General features: G+C 36.7%; 1 protein-coding gene across 5 annotated transcripts in view; it reads right to left on the reverse strand.

The window, feature by feature from the left end:
• Positions 1 to 15246, reverse strand: part of dus2 (dihydrouridine synthase 2) — a 123689-nt gene that overhangs the window by 29760 nt on the left and 78683 nt on the right. For all 5 annotated transcript variants that reach the window (XM_059992803.1, XM_059992804.1, XM_059992802.1 and 2 more), the window contains 2 exons: positions 12794 to 12880; positions 3258 to 3426 (listed from right to left, as the gene is read on the reverse strand). In XM_059992803.1, coding sequence (XP_059848786.1) covers positions 3258 to 3426; positions 12794 to 12880 — 256 coding nt within the window. The remainder of the gene's footprint in view (positions 1 to 3257; positions 3427 to 12793; positions 12881 to 15246) is intronic.

Genomic DNA, 15246 nt, shown 5'->3' on the forward strand with positions numbered 1-15246 from the left:
ATGGATAGAAAACTGGTTGGCAGATAGAAAGCAAAGGGTAGCGGTGAATGGGTGTTTCTCAGAATGGCAGGTGGTGACTAGTGGGGTGCCACAGGGCTCGGTATTGGGACCACAGCTGTTTACAATTTACGTCAATGATTTAGATGAAGGCTTTGAGAATAACATCAGCAAGTTTGCTGATGATACTAAGCTGGGTGGCAGTGTGACGTGATGAGGATGTTATGAGAATTCAGGGTGACTTGGATAGGCTGGGTGAGTGGGCAGATACTTGGCAGATGACATTTAATGTGAATAAGTGTGAGCTTATCCACTTTGGGAGTAAGAACAGGAAGGCAGATTATTATCTGAACGGTGTAAAGTTAGGTAAGGGAGAAATACAAAGAGATCTAGGAGTCCTTGTTCATCAGTCACTGAAGGTGAATGAGCAAGTGCAGCAGGCAGTGAAGAAGTGCTAATGGAATGTTGGCCTTTATTACAAAGGGAATTGAGTACAAGAGCAAGGAAATCCTCTTGCATTTGTACAGAGCCCTGGTGAGACCACACCTGGAGTACTGTGTACAGTTTTAGTCTCCAGGGTTAAGGAAGGACATCCTGGCTGTAGAGGAAGTGCAGCGTAGATTCACAAGGTTAATTCCTGGGATGTCAGGACTGTCTTATGCAGAGAGGTTAGAGAGACTGGGCTTGTACACACTGGAATTAAGGAGATTGAGAGGGGATCTGATTGAAACATATAAGATTGTTAAGTGATTGGACAAGATAGAGGCAGGAAATAAGTTCTAGATGCTGGGAGAGTCCAGTACCAGAGGGCATGGTTTGAGAATAAGGGGTAGGTCATTTAGGACAGAGTTAAGGAAAAACTTCTTCTCCCAGACAGTTGTGGGGGTCTGGAATGCACTGCCTTGGAAGGCAGTGGAGGCCAACTCTCTGGATGCTTTCAAGAAGGAGCTAGATAGGTATCTTATAGATAGGGGAATCAAGGGATATGGGGACAAGGCAGGAACCGGGTATTGATAGTAGTTGATCAGCCATGATCTCAAAATGGCGGTGCAGGCTCGAAGGGCCGAATGGTCTACTTCTGCACCTATTGTCTATTTCAGAAGAATGAGGGGTGACTTGATCGAAACCTATCGAATGGCGAAAGACCTTGTTAGAGTGGATGTGGAGAGGATGTTTCCTATGGTGGGAGAGTCTAAGACCAGAGGCCACAGTCTCAGAATAGAGAGAAGTTCTTTTAGAATAGAAACTAGGAGGAATTTCTTCAGCCAGAGAGTGGTGAATCTTTGGAATCCTGGAGGCCAAGTCTTTACATATATTTAAGGCAGAGGTCGACAGATTCTTGATTAGTCAGGACATAAAGGGATATGTGAAGAAGGCAGGAGATTGGGGTTGAAAGGAAGATTGGATCAGCTATGATGAAATGGCAGAGCAGACTCGATGGACCAAATGGCCTAATTCTGCTCCTCCATTTTATGGTCTTATCCTATTCTGCTGGTCGGCTATAAATAATGGGTATTTTAACCTAGTGTAGAGAACAAGATGATTATACTGCATGGCCAGTAATTGTAGGCAGAATACATAAATACATATATTTAACATAGAACATAGCATAGAACAATACTGACAGCACAGGAACACTGTCTTTGGCCTATGATGTCTGTGCCAACCATGATGCCATTTAAACTAATCCCATCTAACTTTATCTGGTCTAAATCTCACCAGTCACCTCTTAAATATCTATTTCCACCATCTCCCTTGGGAGCACATTCCTGGCATCCATCACTCTGTGCAAAAAATAAAGTTGCCTTCCAAATCTGACCATCTATGCTCTCTATGGCTCTGATCATTTCACATACTTCTAACAGGCCGCTCTTCAAACTTTGAAACTCCTGATAAAACCCTCACACTGCCAAGGGTGGTGTTAGAGGCAGATACATTAGGGGTATTTTAGAAGCTCTTAGATAGGCGCATGGATAAGTGGAAGTCTTTGTGAGAAGAAATGGTTAGATTGATCTTAGAGTAGTTTAAAAAAGCACAGCACTGTGGGCTGAAAGGCCTGTAATGTTCAATGTAACTGTCCGACATTTCCTTCTAGCTAATACTCTCCAGGCACATACCACAGATCTCCTTTAAATTTCCTTTTCTCATCTTAAATGTCTGGCTTCTTATACTGGGCATTTCCACCATGGAAAAGCTCTACCTACCCCATTTTTACAAATGTTCTATCTTGGAAAATACTTCCAGAGCAGCTGATGATACATATTTGCCAAGAGGCATAGAATATCTGATATGGAAATTATATATTGGACTTTTCTCATATATGTCTGTTCAAATTAAACTATAAAGACTTTGAGTGGCAACGGATAAGTATTTGTGAAATACTAGGGGGTGATATACTGTACCCTTTCCATGAGGATTTGTAGAACAGGAAATGCTGGAAATATTCAGATCAGGCCATATCAGTGGGAAGGGAAATTTTCAGGTGGGCAATCTTTCAACTGAACTGGAAAGTAGACAAGAAGCTGCTGGCAAAATGGGAGTGGGGATATGCCAATAGGGTAAAGCCGGGGAGAACATGGGGATAGGGTGCAAAGGCTATCTGGTCAATGAGTGAAATAGGAGCTGGTAGGGAGGGTTTGAAAGGATATGAGCTACACGCAGGCAAACACCAGGAAAGCACGTTGATTGACATGGGTGTATTCGGCCAAAGGGCTTGCTTGTTTGCTGTTTAATTCTTATGATTCCAGAGCAGAGAACATAAGACAAAAGAACATAAGCAAAAGAATGAGGAAGTTGCAAAATGCAAAGCCAAAGGACATGCTCAGCAGGTCATATGATTCACTCTCAGACAGGAGACAAAGGAGGAGGAAATAAAATCAAGCTGAACTGATACTAAAGGTGGATGACTGAACTAAAATGTTGATTGTTGTCATGGAAGTGGCCTGCCCTGCTGTGTATTTCCAGCATCTACAGTTCTTTTTGTTTTCACCAAATGGATTTGGTATTGGTTTTATGACTACCTTCAATTTACATTTCAGAAAAGACAAACTTAGAATAACGGGACAAGCTTACCATTGATCTTATTGTTCTTTTAAGATTTTGGGAATTGTTCTGTTTACTACTTGTATGTGGAATCACATATAGAGTACATTAAATTATTAATACATGCAATTGGTCCAGTTAAGAAGACAAATTACAAGCTTTGAGATTGTATTATTGCAGTTAATAATAGACATATTACATTGCACCTAAATACTCACGTAGGTTAGGTATTCCTTTAACACATTTTCTGCTGGTAACAGTCCTTCCTTCCTGAATATGGAGGGATTCCACATGGCTGCCCGGGCTATCATCACTGAAGAGGCGTTTGTTGCCCAGCGGAATGCCTCAATGCCTTCATAATCTTTGATAATCTCCTGAGATCCTCCACTGACAGGAACAGGAAAGTGATTTTAATATGGATGAAGTTATATAAAAACTGTGCTTTTCTGACAAGACATACAATACTACAGAATAAATGGTTTTACTATTGTATAAATGAACTTAATTTTACTGTTTCCAGTGCTTCCAACTTGGCCTCTCTACTTTGGTGAGATCTGATGTAGATTGGGCAACCGCTTTATTCAGAAAAAGTGGAGTTTCCCAGTGGCCAACCATTTTAATGTCAATTCCCATTCCACCATGTGCCCATGGCTTCCTCGACTGCCATCATGAGGCCACTCTCAGGTTGCAGGAGCAACACCTCATACTCTGTCAAGGGAGGCCTCCAACCTAATGGCATGAACTTCAGTTTCTCCAAATTCTGGCAACTTCTCCCCCTCCCCTCCCCTCTCCTCTCCACCATCCCTCTTACCTCTTTTCTATTCACCTGCCTATCACCTCCCCTTGGTGCTCCTCCTCCTCCTTCCCTTTTTCCCATGGTCCACTCTCCTCTCCTACCAAGATTCCTTCTTCTCCAGCCCTTTACATTTTCCACCTATCATCTCCTAGCTTCTTACTTCATCCCCTCCTCTCCCACCCAACTGGCTTCACCTATCACCATCTAATTTTTACCCCATTCCCTCCTCTCACCTTCTTATCCTGGCTTCTTCCCCCTTCCTTTCCAGTCTTGATAAAGAGTCCCAGTCCAAAACATCTACTGTTTATTCCCCTCCATAGATGCTGCCTGACCTGTTGAGTTCCTCCAATATTATGTGTGGGTTGATCTGGATTTCTAGCATCTGCCGAATCTCTTGCATTTCTATTATACTAATGTTATATCTTATAATGGGATAATACACCACCATTTTCTGGATAATTCACTTATATCAACGGGAGTTCATGAATTTCAGACATAATTCTTTTAGCAGCTCTTAAATAAATCACATTTTCTGAATATCATATGAATTTAGCTGAGCTACCATTCAAGGAGCATTCTGGGAGTCGCTCTTCAATGGAGTTTGGAATCTATGCTGAAGAACACAGTGGAAGCCCAGTCCTGTTATTAACCAATCAGATTACAGATTCCATAGAATACTAATTACCAGGACATGAGGCTTGATCAGTCATGGAGCAAGTGCTTCTGGAGATATGCCGTGGAGTATGGTAAGTTACATAAGTGAAAACGGTAATACCTACCACAGTCATCTAAATCAGTACGTAGAACTGAAATGCTTGTATGAGGCTTTTTGGCTATAAGGTATATGAGTTGAAGAACTGACAGGATATTCTCGATTTGTTGACAGCTGAGATCCTGCACATCTTTTGGTGAAAACACTTACAGATGTGGAAAGATGAAACTATTGGAAACATTTCTGCTGAGATTGATTAAAAAGGGGGGATGTCACATGATGACGTAGGATCGAGACGCTGGAACCCAGCTCTCCCGTAAAAAATCAATAAATTGATGTTTAAGTGAAGAAAAGTTAGTCAATACTTTCTAAAAGTTACTTATAAACTACTCCGGATTGTTTCAAGTTATGCCTCACAAACAGAAGATGAAAAAAACTACTACCGTGAAGACAACGCAAGTTGGAAAAGAATCAAGGCCCACTTCTGCCAAAGAACCGCAGGCTCAGGTATATTTCACCTCCGGCGATACAGAACAGGAAACTGCGGCAACATTGATCAATCCTAAAGAAAAACACCAACGAGAACTGCGCAAACGTGAAGGAAGGAGCATGCGCAACCAGAACTAAAAATCCCAGTTACGACTGAAAACGAAAGTGAAAGTGAATCTGAGGGAGAGTCAGATTCTCTGGAAAAACCAGACAAAGATGGAGGTAAAAGTTTTTCTGGAAATATAGAAAAGACTTTGATGCAAATAATGCGTAAATTAGGCGCATTAAAAGTAATCAAAAGAAAAATGACAAATATGGAGATTATGTTTGATAAAATGACAAAAAGACAGGAAAAAATGGAAAAGAGAATTATAGATTTGGAAACTACAACGGAAGACATGGTTGAAAGAATGAATAAAATGGAAGATGATACTACTGCCTGGACATCAGGAAGAAAACAATTTATGGAAAAAATTGATAAGCTTGAAAATTTTAGTAGACGAAACAATATTAAAATTGTTGGACTTAAAGAAGATATAGAAGGAGAAACTGTAATTGAGATTGAAAGGGCTCATAGAGCCTTAAGGACAAGACCTCAAGCTGATCAAAATCCATGATCAATTTTGATAAAATGCTTAAGATACCAAGATAAAGAAAAGATCCTGAAGGCGGCTGCCCAATGTGCCAAAAAGAGAAACGGGCCATTGATGATAGCAGGGAAGGCAGTTCTTTTTTATCCTGATATATGTTATAACCTTTTGAAGAGAAAGAAGGAATTTAACCCAACGAAAAAAGTCTTATGGGAAAAGGGTTATAAATTTATAATGCGTCACCCAGCAACACTGATAATTTTATTGGAGGAGGGAAAAAGAAGATTTTTTACCGATTATCGAGAAGCGGAGGAGTTTGCACAAAAACCTCCATTTATTCACTAATTACACATACAGACTTCCAAGCGTAATGGATTAAAGATGAAGATAGAGACAGTGAACGGAAGTGATGGACACTTAAGGATGATATAGGAGAGAAAAGCAAAATTTCAGAAATACTAATTGAGAGTAGTATTTTTTCTTCTTCTTATATAATATATAAGATGATTTTATATATATATATATATACTTCTTTATGTTCCGGGGGGGCTGGGGAGCTTTGGATCGGTTACTGCGGGAGTTTCGTGTGTAATCATGGCGATCGCCATGACCCGTACAACAGAGGGGGGGTAATGTGTTTTTTTTTCACAACATTAGTAGGGGGGTATTTTGTTTTTTTCTTTATACTTTATTTTTCTTCTATCTTTCTGCCTGGATGATTGGTGGGGACACACATAGCAACATGGAGAATTTTAAAAAGATTTCCCAAGATACCACAAAAGTTGAAAGATTAGGTATTATTATAGATTGGAGTAACATAATTAAAAATAATGACTAATTTACTGAATTTTTAAAGTTTTAATGTTAATGGGCTTAATGGACCGGTAAAAAGAAAAAGAATTTTAACATACATTAAAAAAATGAAAACAGATATAGCTTTTTTACAAGAAACACATTTAACAGACATAGAACATCAGAAATTAAAAAGAGACTGGTTTGGAAATGTTATTGCAGCTTCATTTAATTCAAAGGCGAGAGGAGTTGCAATTTTGGTTAATAAAAATTTACCAATTAAAATACAAAATATATTAATTGATTCGGTGGGGAGATATGTAATTATACATTGTCAATTTTTTTCAGAACTATGGACTCTTATGAATATTTATGCACCAAAATGAAAATGATGTAAAATTTATACAAGAGGTCTTTTTGAATTTGGCTAACGCACATGATAAAATATTAATAGGTGGAGATTTTAACTTTTGTCTGGATCCAGTTTTAGATAGATCAACAAAGGCTGTCACAAAATCAAAAGTAGTAAAATTAACTCTATCATTGATGAAAGACTTAAATTTGATTGATATATGGAGAAAAATTAATCCAAAAGAAAGAGATTATTAATTTTATTCAAATAGACATAAAACATATTCAAGGATAGATTTTTTCCTATTATCAACGAATATTCAAGATAGAGTGAAAAATGTGGAATATAAAGCGAGAACATTGTCAGATCATTCTCCTTTGATAATGACAATGATAATGACAGATAAAGAGGAATCAATTTATAGATGGAGATTTAATTCAATATTACTAAAACGTCAAGATTTTTGTGATTTTATGAAAAAGCAGATTCAGTTCTTTTTAGATACAAATTCACATTCAGTTGATGATAAATTTATATTGTGGGAAGCAATGAAGGCATTTTTGAGAGGTCAGATAATAAGTTATACTTCTAAAATTAATAAGGAATATATGATAGAAATAGATCAATTGGAAAAAGAGATTACAAAATTATAAAAAGAATCTAAAAGAAATATGACAGAAGAAAAATGAAGACAACTTATTAATAAGAAGTTACAATATAATACACTCCAGACATATCGAACAGAAAAAGCAATTATGAGAACTAAACAGAGATATTATGAACTAGGTGAAAGATCACATAAGGTCCTTGCATGGCAGTTAAAAACAGACTAGACTTCTAAAACAATAAATGCAATTCGAACAAGAGTAAATAAAATTACTTATAAACCTTTAGAAATTAATGAAACTTTAAAAATTTTTTATTCTGAGTTGTATAAATCAGAATCACAAAATGATAATGTCAAGACAGAAAGGTGCTTATCACAAATAACTCTCCCAAAATTAAATGCAGAAGAACAGAAGGGATTAGATATGCCTTTTACATTGGAAGAGGTTGAAGAAGCCCTAGGATCACTTCAAAGTAATAAATCTCCAGGAGAAGATGGTTTTCCACCTGAATTTTATAAGAAGTTTAAAGATTTATTAATTCCTTCTTTTATGGAGTTAATACATCAAGTGGAAAGAATGCATAAACTTCCAGAATCTTTTTCGCAGCTATTTTAATAGCATTGCCAAAAAAAGATAGAGATCTTTTAAAGCCAGCATCATATAGACCTATTTCTTTATTAAACACTGATTATAAAATAATAGCAAAAATCTTATCTAACAGATTATCTAAATACTTACCAAAATTAGTACATATGGATCAAACAGGATTTATTAAAAATAGACAATCGGCAGATAATGTAACTCGGTTATTTAGTATAATTCATTTGGTGCAAACGAGGGAGGAAATGAGTGTGGCAGTTGCTTTAGATGCAGAAAAAGCATTTGATAGATTGGACTGGGATTTTTTATTTAAAGTATTGGAAAAATATGGATTAGGAGTATATTTTATAAAATGGATTAAAACCTTAAATACTAATCCCAAAGCTAAAGTAGTGACAAATGGTCAAATTTCAACACCATTTCAGTTAACAAGGTCAACTAGGCAAGGTTGTCCATTATCACCTGCTTTATTCGTGTTGGCGATAGAACCATTAGCTGAATTAATTAGAATGGACCCAGATATTAAGGGTTTTAGAGTTAATCAGGAAGAATACAAGATTAACTTATTTGCTGATGATGTTCTGCTTTATTTAACAAACCCATTGCACTTGTTGCGAAAATTATCCTATAGATTAGAAGAATATGGGAAAATATCAGGTTATAAAATAAATTGGGATAAAAGTGAAATTTTACCTCTTACTAAAGGAGATTATAGTCAATGTCAATTAATAACTCAATTTAGATGGCCGGCAAATGGTATAAAATATTTAGGTATAAGAGTTAATAACGATATAAAGAACTTATATAAATTAAATTACTGAAAAAAATTCAAGAAGATCTTGATAAATGGATGGTATTACCAATAACATTAGTAGGTAGAGTAAATACCATAAAAATGAATATATTTCCTAGACTACAATACTTATTTCAATCACTACCAATACAACTACCCCAGAAGTTTTTTCAAGAGTTAAACAAATATGTGAGGAAGTTTCTTTAGAAAGGTAAGATGTCAAGAATATCGTTGGAAAAATTGACATGGAAATTTGATCTAGGAGGGTTACAACTTCCAAATTTTAAGAATTATTGTAAAGCAAATCAACTTAGATTTATTGGATCTTTTTTTGATGAAGATAAACCGGCAGGGATTAGAACAGAACTAGATAAAATAGGAGAAAATACACCAGAAGATTTTATATATAAATGGGAATCTAAATGGATACGAGAAAAGAAAGAATCTCCTATATTAAAACATTTGATTGATTTATGGAATAAGATAAATGTTGATGATGAGATAAAGAAATCTTTATTAGCAAAGAGACCTTTAATTCAAAATAAACTTATTCCTTTTACAATGGATAACCAACTTTTATACAACTGGTTTCAAAAAGTGATTAGATATATAGGAGATTGTTTTGAAGGCGGTATATTAATGTCATTTGATCAATTAAAGAATAAATATAAAGTATCAAACAACAAACACTCTTTTTTGTTACTTCCAACTAAGGGCTTATTTAAGAGAAAAATTAGGTCAAACAATGTTATTGCCGAAATCTAATGAAATAGAAACTTTAATTCAAAAAGAAAAGATTAAAAAATTTATCCCTTGTATGTATAACTTGATTCAAAAACAGGAAATCAAACAAGGAGTCCATAAGTCAAGACAAAAATGGGAAAGTGACTTGAGTATTAAAATTGAAGAAACAAATTGGTCAAGACTATGTCTTGATAGTATGACAAATACAATAAGTGTCCGGTTAAGATTAGTGCAATATAATTTTTTACATCAATTATATATTACACCACAAAAAATAAATTAATTAAACCCAAATTTATCCGATCAGTGTTTCCGATGTAACCAAGAAATCGGTACTTTTTTACATTCTACTTGGTCTTGTTCTAAAATTCAACCTTTTTGGACAAATTTAAGAGTTTTATTGGAACACAACTTCCACATAATCCAATATTATTTTTACTAGGCGATATTGAAGGGATAAAACCGAAACCCAAATTGAATAAATATCAGAAAGAATTTATAAAAATTGCACTGGCAGTAGCCAAAAAGGCTATTGCAGTTACTTGGAAATCGGATTCATACTTAAATATAGATTGTTGGAAGAAGGAAATTTATGGCTGTATTCCACTTGAAATAATTACTTGTAATTTAAGAGATAAATATGAAACATTTTTGAAAACTTGGCGCCCTTATTTACAAAAGATTGGATTAAATATATAGGTGCTCCGAAGATGAAATAATTGGTTGTTTGGGGAAAGAAATAAATATATATACTAAAGTTATTACGAACTCCATGGAGCATGTGAGGATCTTCCGATATCCAGGCACACTTTCTTTTTTTTCTCTTTCTTTCTTTCTTTTTTTCTATAGGGATGTTAGGGGGGAGGGGTCAAGGGGAGGGTGTAAGGGTATATATATTTTTTTTCATATATTTTCTTTTATTTCTGTAATTATTTGAAAACTCAATAAAAAAAGTTAAAAAAAAAAGAGATTGATTAAAAACTAGTTCTGCACATCAATGGTAGTAGGAGATGGGAGCTAAAATTAGATTGGAGCTGTCTTATAGCAAGTCATTGTAAGTTGCAAGGTATGTAATTTGCTATATTATATTTTGGTTGGATGTCCTGTAAACCTTAGCTAAGTGGTGGCTGGCTTCCTTCTGTCTTGAAGGACAATGGGTGATGATCTTCATCATCACAAGCCTGGGCAGAAGGTTTTAGAGATCCTGAGGTGCAGTTGTCAAGATCTCTCCACTCGGCCCCACCAGTGTAGTCCAAAGGAAAGCTTATGTTTGGCACCAGCTTGGCTGCAGGAGCTACCTGAAGGACGTTCAATCACGTCCGGCTGCCTTAGGGGCTCCACTCCAGATCTTCGGTCTGGGTTTACTCCCATAGCCTGCCTCTCTCCTGAGGCTGCCCACAAGACAGTGGAGCTATTTACTCATAGCTGGGGACCTGGTTAACAAACACGAGGGTGTGTCCACACACCAGTGGGCCTGCGTGCTACGTATGCAGGGGCAAGACTCCTCCCTGTGCTCTGTAGTTCAGCATGAGTCTGAAAGGATTTCAGTTTCCGTGTGTTGCCAGCAAGGAGGCACTACACAACCATTGATCTCACTTCAAGGACTCTTCATTTTATTATTTCATGTTATTTCATACTCATTACTTATTGCTATTTATTTTTATTAGCATTTATAGTTTGTTGTTCATTGATCCTATTTATAGTTACCGTTCTACAGATTTGCTAAGTAGGCCCGCAGGAAAAAGAATCTCAGGTTTTTATATGGTGATACGTATTGTATGTACTCTGATAATAAATTTTGATTTGAAACCTTGAAATCCCATCCACATTCATTTTCACTGTTCAAAACATGCTACCTTACATATTAAACAATACAAAAAATATAGTTTGTAAACACTTAACGGACATTTTCATCGCATCTAATATTGTTTCAAATGGATAAAGGAATGAAATTTAACATATGTGATCTAAAGCAACACACAGAAAATGCTGGATGAATTCAGCTGGTCAAACAGCATCTATAGAGAGGAATAAACAGTTAACGTTTTGGGTGATCTAAAGACTACTCTTTCAGCAGAGGAACTGGAGAAGTTTGTGATTATTCACGAGTGGAATTTTACTAGCATCTGGCTTTATGCAACCAAACTGTGCTAAACACATGGATGCACTAGAGTGGGATAAAACTAGTAGGACCGGGCCACCTTGTTACTCCCACTGTGAGTTAAGGACTTTTCTTGTATCCTCCAGCTAGACAATATTCTGGAATTGAAACTTATAATGGAGATTTGAGATCTGTGAATGAAAATGACAGATGGGGAGAAATGAAAGAAATTAAATTAGATATACAGAAAAATAGGGATAAGGGGAAGAAAAAGCAGATTATGAGAGAGGAAAAGTGATGAAAGGAAGGTGAGAAAGAAAAATAGCATTTCTTTGTCACAGTAGAATTTACTGCATGCAGAAATTAAACAGCTTCAATTACTCATTCTTAGCACCAAAGATCAGAATTGTGTTAACAACTGTCATATCATTAAAGGCTTAGCTGAGTTGTTCTAAGTTTCTGTAAAATTAACAGGAGTGAGCCATCTTTTGTAAAAGGGAAGTAAATAAGCAGCATAAATTTTCTAAAATATTACAGAAAATCACAACTCACAGCACGCCTTCTCACCTAGCTGGCTAACGTTAAAGAATATTTTGTGTCATGATGTAGTCAGTGATTTTCCCAGTATGATAGCCCAATTCTACTCGGTGCATCTGTAGAGAGGATGTGTAAGTATAATTTTTATAGGAGCTTTGTCAAAATTCATTCCTTGAAAGTTTTGGAAAAAGGACAAAAATAAAACTGTGTTGTAATTTTACAGGAGAGCAAAAGAGTAAAATAAATTCACAGATTAAATTAAGGAGCACAATACAACAAAGTGTCTGAACAGGAACAAATTATTTTGAATAGACAGAGGAAGATAATTAAATAATAAGTGCGCCATAAGATTAATGAGTCTCTCCTGACAATAAAAGAATTTGAGGCCTGTCTTTTGCCTAGTTTTGAAGATAATACTGAATATCATTCTAGACTACAAATAGCTTGGCAATTAGTTTCTGAAACAGCTACTCAAAATGGCTGATCTCAAGTAGTGGCTGTCAAGTAGTCACCCCCAGTTTGATTTAACTTTTCATAAGGGATGGGTTACATTAAGCAGATTGCTTTCCTTAACTAATAGGTCCTGTTACACCCATGGAGTTAACTCTACATGCTTGGCTGGGAGATTTACTGTACTTACTTTGCTATTACTGGGATCGACACAGCTTCGGAGAGTGCTTTAATTACGTCACAGTGAACAGGATGCTGTGGCCTTTCCTCTTTCCTTCTGTTGAAAAGACAGATTAAGTGTTGCAAGGTGTTTACACAGAAGAAAGACACAACATCTTTACGTACATTTCTCGCAGTATAAAGCTGAACCATTAGCTATCACTGTCTCAGTTTCCTCCTCTGTAACTCCCACCTCCCCCACACTTGTCTAATTCTGGCTTCTTGCACATCCTTGATTTTTGGCATTGCAGCCATGCCTTTAAGCTTTCTTGTTCCCAGGCTCTGGAACTCCAACTTTAAAGTGCTCCACTGCCCTTCAAAACCCTGTTAAAACTTCCCTTAGAGATTTCCCAGCTTAAAATGTAATTCACTGTCAAATTCCATTTCATAACACTGTGTACCACTTTAGAATGAAAATCAAAGAATAAACTTGAACTTGAACTTGAGGTGGTAAGAAATAAAAAATGCTGTAAACATTCAGCACATCTAGCAGTATCTGAGGAGAGAGAAATTTTTCAGCTGCAAGGCTCCCTATCACCACATTAGAATATTATTTTCCCATAAAGGTACAATAAAAATGTAAATTGTTGCTGTCAAGAATGCAGAGTCCTTCTGGTATTTCTAGCTTATAAATTCAATAATAGGTCCATTTTACCTATAGAGCATTTTACTGACCTGTTTGTTTGCAGCCTTCAAGTACTAGTTAACATTTCAAACTGATCAAGCTGGTATTGCTAAGAAGCTGGAAGGGTGGGAAAGTATAACAATGATGGGAGACCTGACATATCACATTTGCAACCATCAAATACCATCACCCTCCAAGTCACAGACCATGTGGAGTTGATTACCACACTAGCTCATGAAACATCATCACCACAGACAATCAAATGACGATAAGACCTCGGCCCTTCTCAGTGCAACCAGCAAAGGCCAATAAATGTGGTCAGAGCAGGGTCATTCAAGCCCCAAGATCATTTTCCTTTGGAGTACAGAGATAATTTATTAATGGGTTTTGAATTCTGATGTGTTTATGGTTGAATAAATAGGGAATGCTTTATTTGACTGTGAAGTTACTAGCATATTAACTCACATCAAAATGGAAAGGCAGAGAAGTTGGCAGAAATTCCTTTATGTTGTGTTACTGCTTTGCTAGAGTGAGTAGATAGAATGCTAAAAATGATGCAAAGAGAGATGGGGAATAATTATCTTCTGCAGCTTTAGCAAACAGTTGGTAATGACATCCTTCTCCCCTTCAGGAAACCTGTGTAGTTTTTAAAAAACTATGCTCTGAAAGCAAAGAAATTGATCCTGATGCATTTCCTTAATTTTGCAAATTTGTAAGATACTTGCAAAAGAATGGATCCCTGCTACAGTGGTGGAGTTATTTTCAGGAACAGTAGGTCATTTCACAGCAAGGCAGAAGCTGCAGTAAACCTGACTCTCATTTTAGTTTTCCGACAATGCCTACCCTTTCAGTGTGGTGACTGCAGTAAAGGGATTGTCACAGCACCGGCCAGCTGGGTGCCATTGTTGAATGGCTTTGACGGCTGGTGAACTGTCCCACCCTATCCCCACCTCTATGCTCACTGGCTGTCACTACCAAAGAAGTTAAGGGTTTGCAAATATCTGACATTCAGAGATTAAGCCAACTTTCTAAAAGTATTCATTAAAATATTAGGTTATTGTTTTTAACATTTAATGTACTAAGAGGACACATACAGTAAAAATAAAAACAAAGAAACAGACTTAAAATAGTAAATACCCCACTGATCTTTCCACTGGGAACCAATTCCTTCCACTTGTTTTAAACAACTGCTGTGCTGAGCTGAGTAGGCTGGCTTTTCTGGCTGAGAGCTATGATGATTCACTCTACCCCTTTGAAAAACAGTACAAAGGCACTGTAAAATGCCATGGTTTGTTTTGGCCATGTCCTCACTGGAGTCAATGACTTCTGCTGGGAAATTCAGAAAACTAAACTTGTCTTGCCTCTGAACATTGAGGATTTGATTATGCCATTGCATAACAGGCAGACAAAAAGCCTGTAATAAACAATCATGATGATCTGGAGCTTTGTAATACTGCAATCTAGCAAAAACTGCAATACAGCTAAGGCAGGGACACTAGTGTCCCTTAAGCCCTTTGCAACAATCAGGAGCTACTGTTTTTCCAGGTGTGATATTTGTCAGAAACTGAAAGCACTATACTAAAGCTAACTTATTTAGGGAATAGTCTGCGGTAACAGAATCAGCCCTATTTACTCATGGCCAGACCCTCTATCACACAGTAGGTCCTAACCATATTAATATGTTGATTTCTGCCTGAGCTACACTGACATTAATGGGGCAGCAGTGTGTTGTAGTGGTTAGTGCCTTTGCTTGGCAACTCCACCTACCTGGGTTTGATCCTTACATTGACTGCTGATGT

The sequence above is a fragment of the Hypanus sabinus genome, chromosome 17, assembly GCF_030144855.1.
Source record: "Hypanus sabinus isolate sHypSab1 chromosome 17, sHypSab1.hap1, whole genome shotgun sequence".
Lineage (NCBI taxonomy): Eukaryota > Metazoa > Chordata > Chondrichthyes > Myliobatiformes > Dasyatidae > Hypanus > Hypanus sabinus.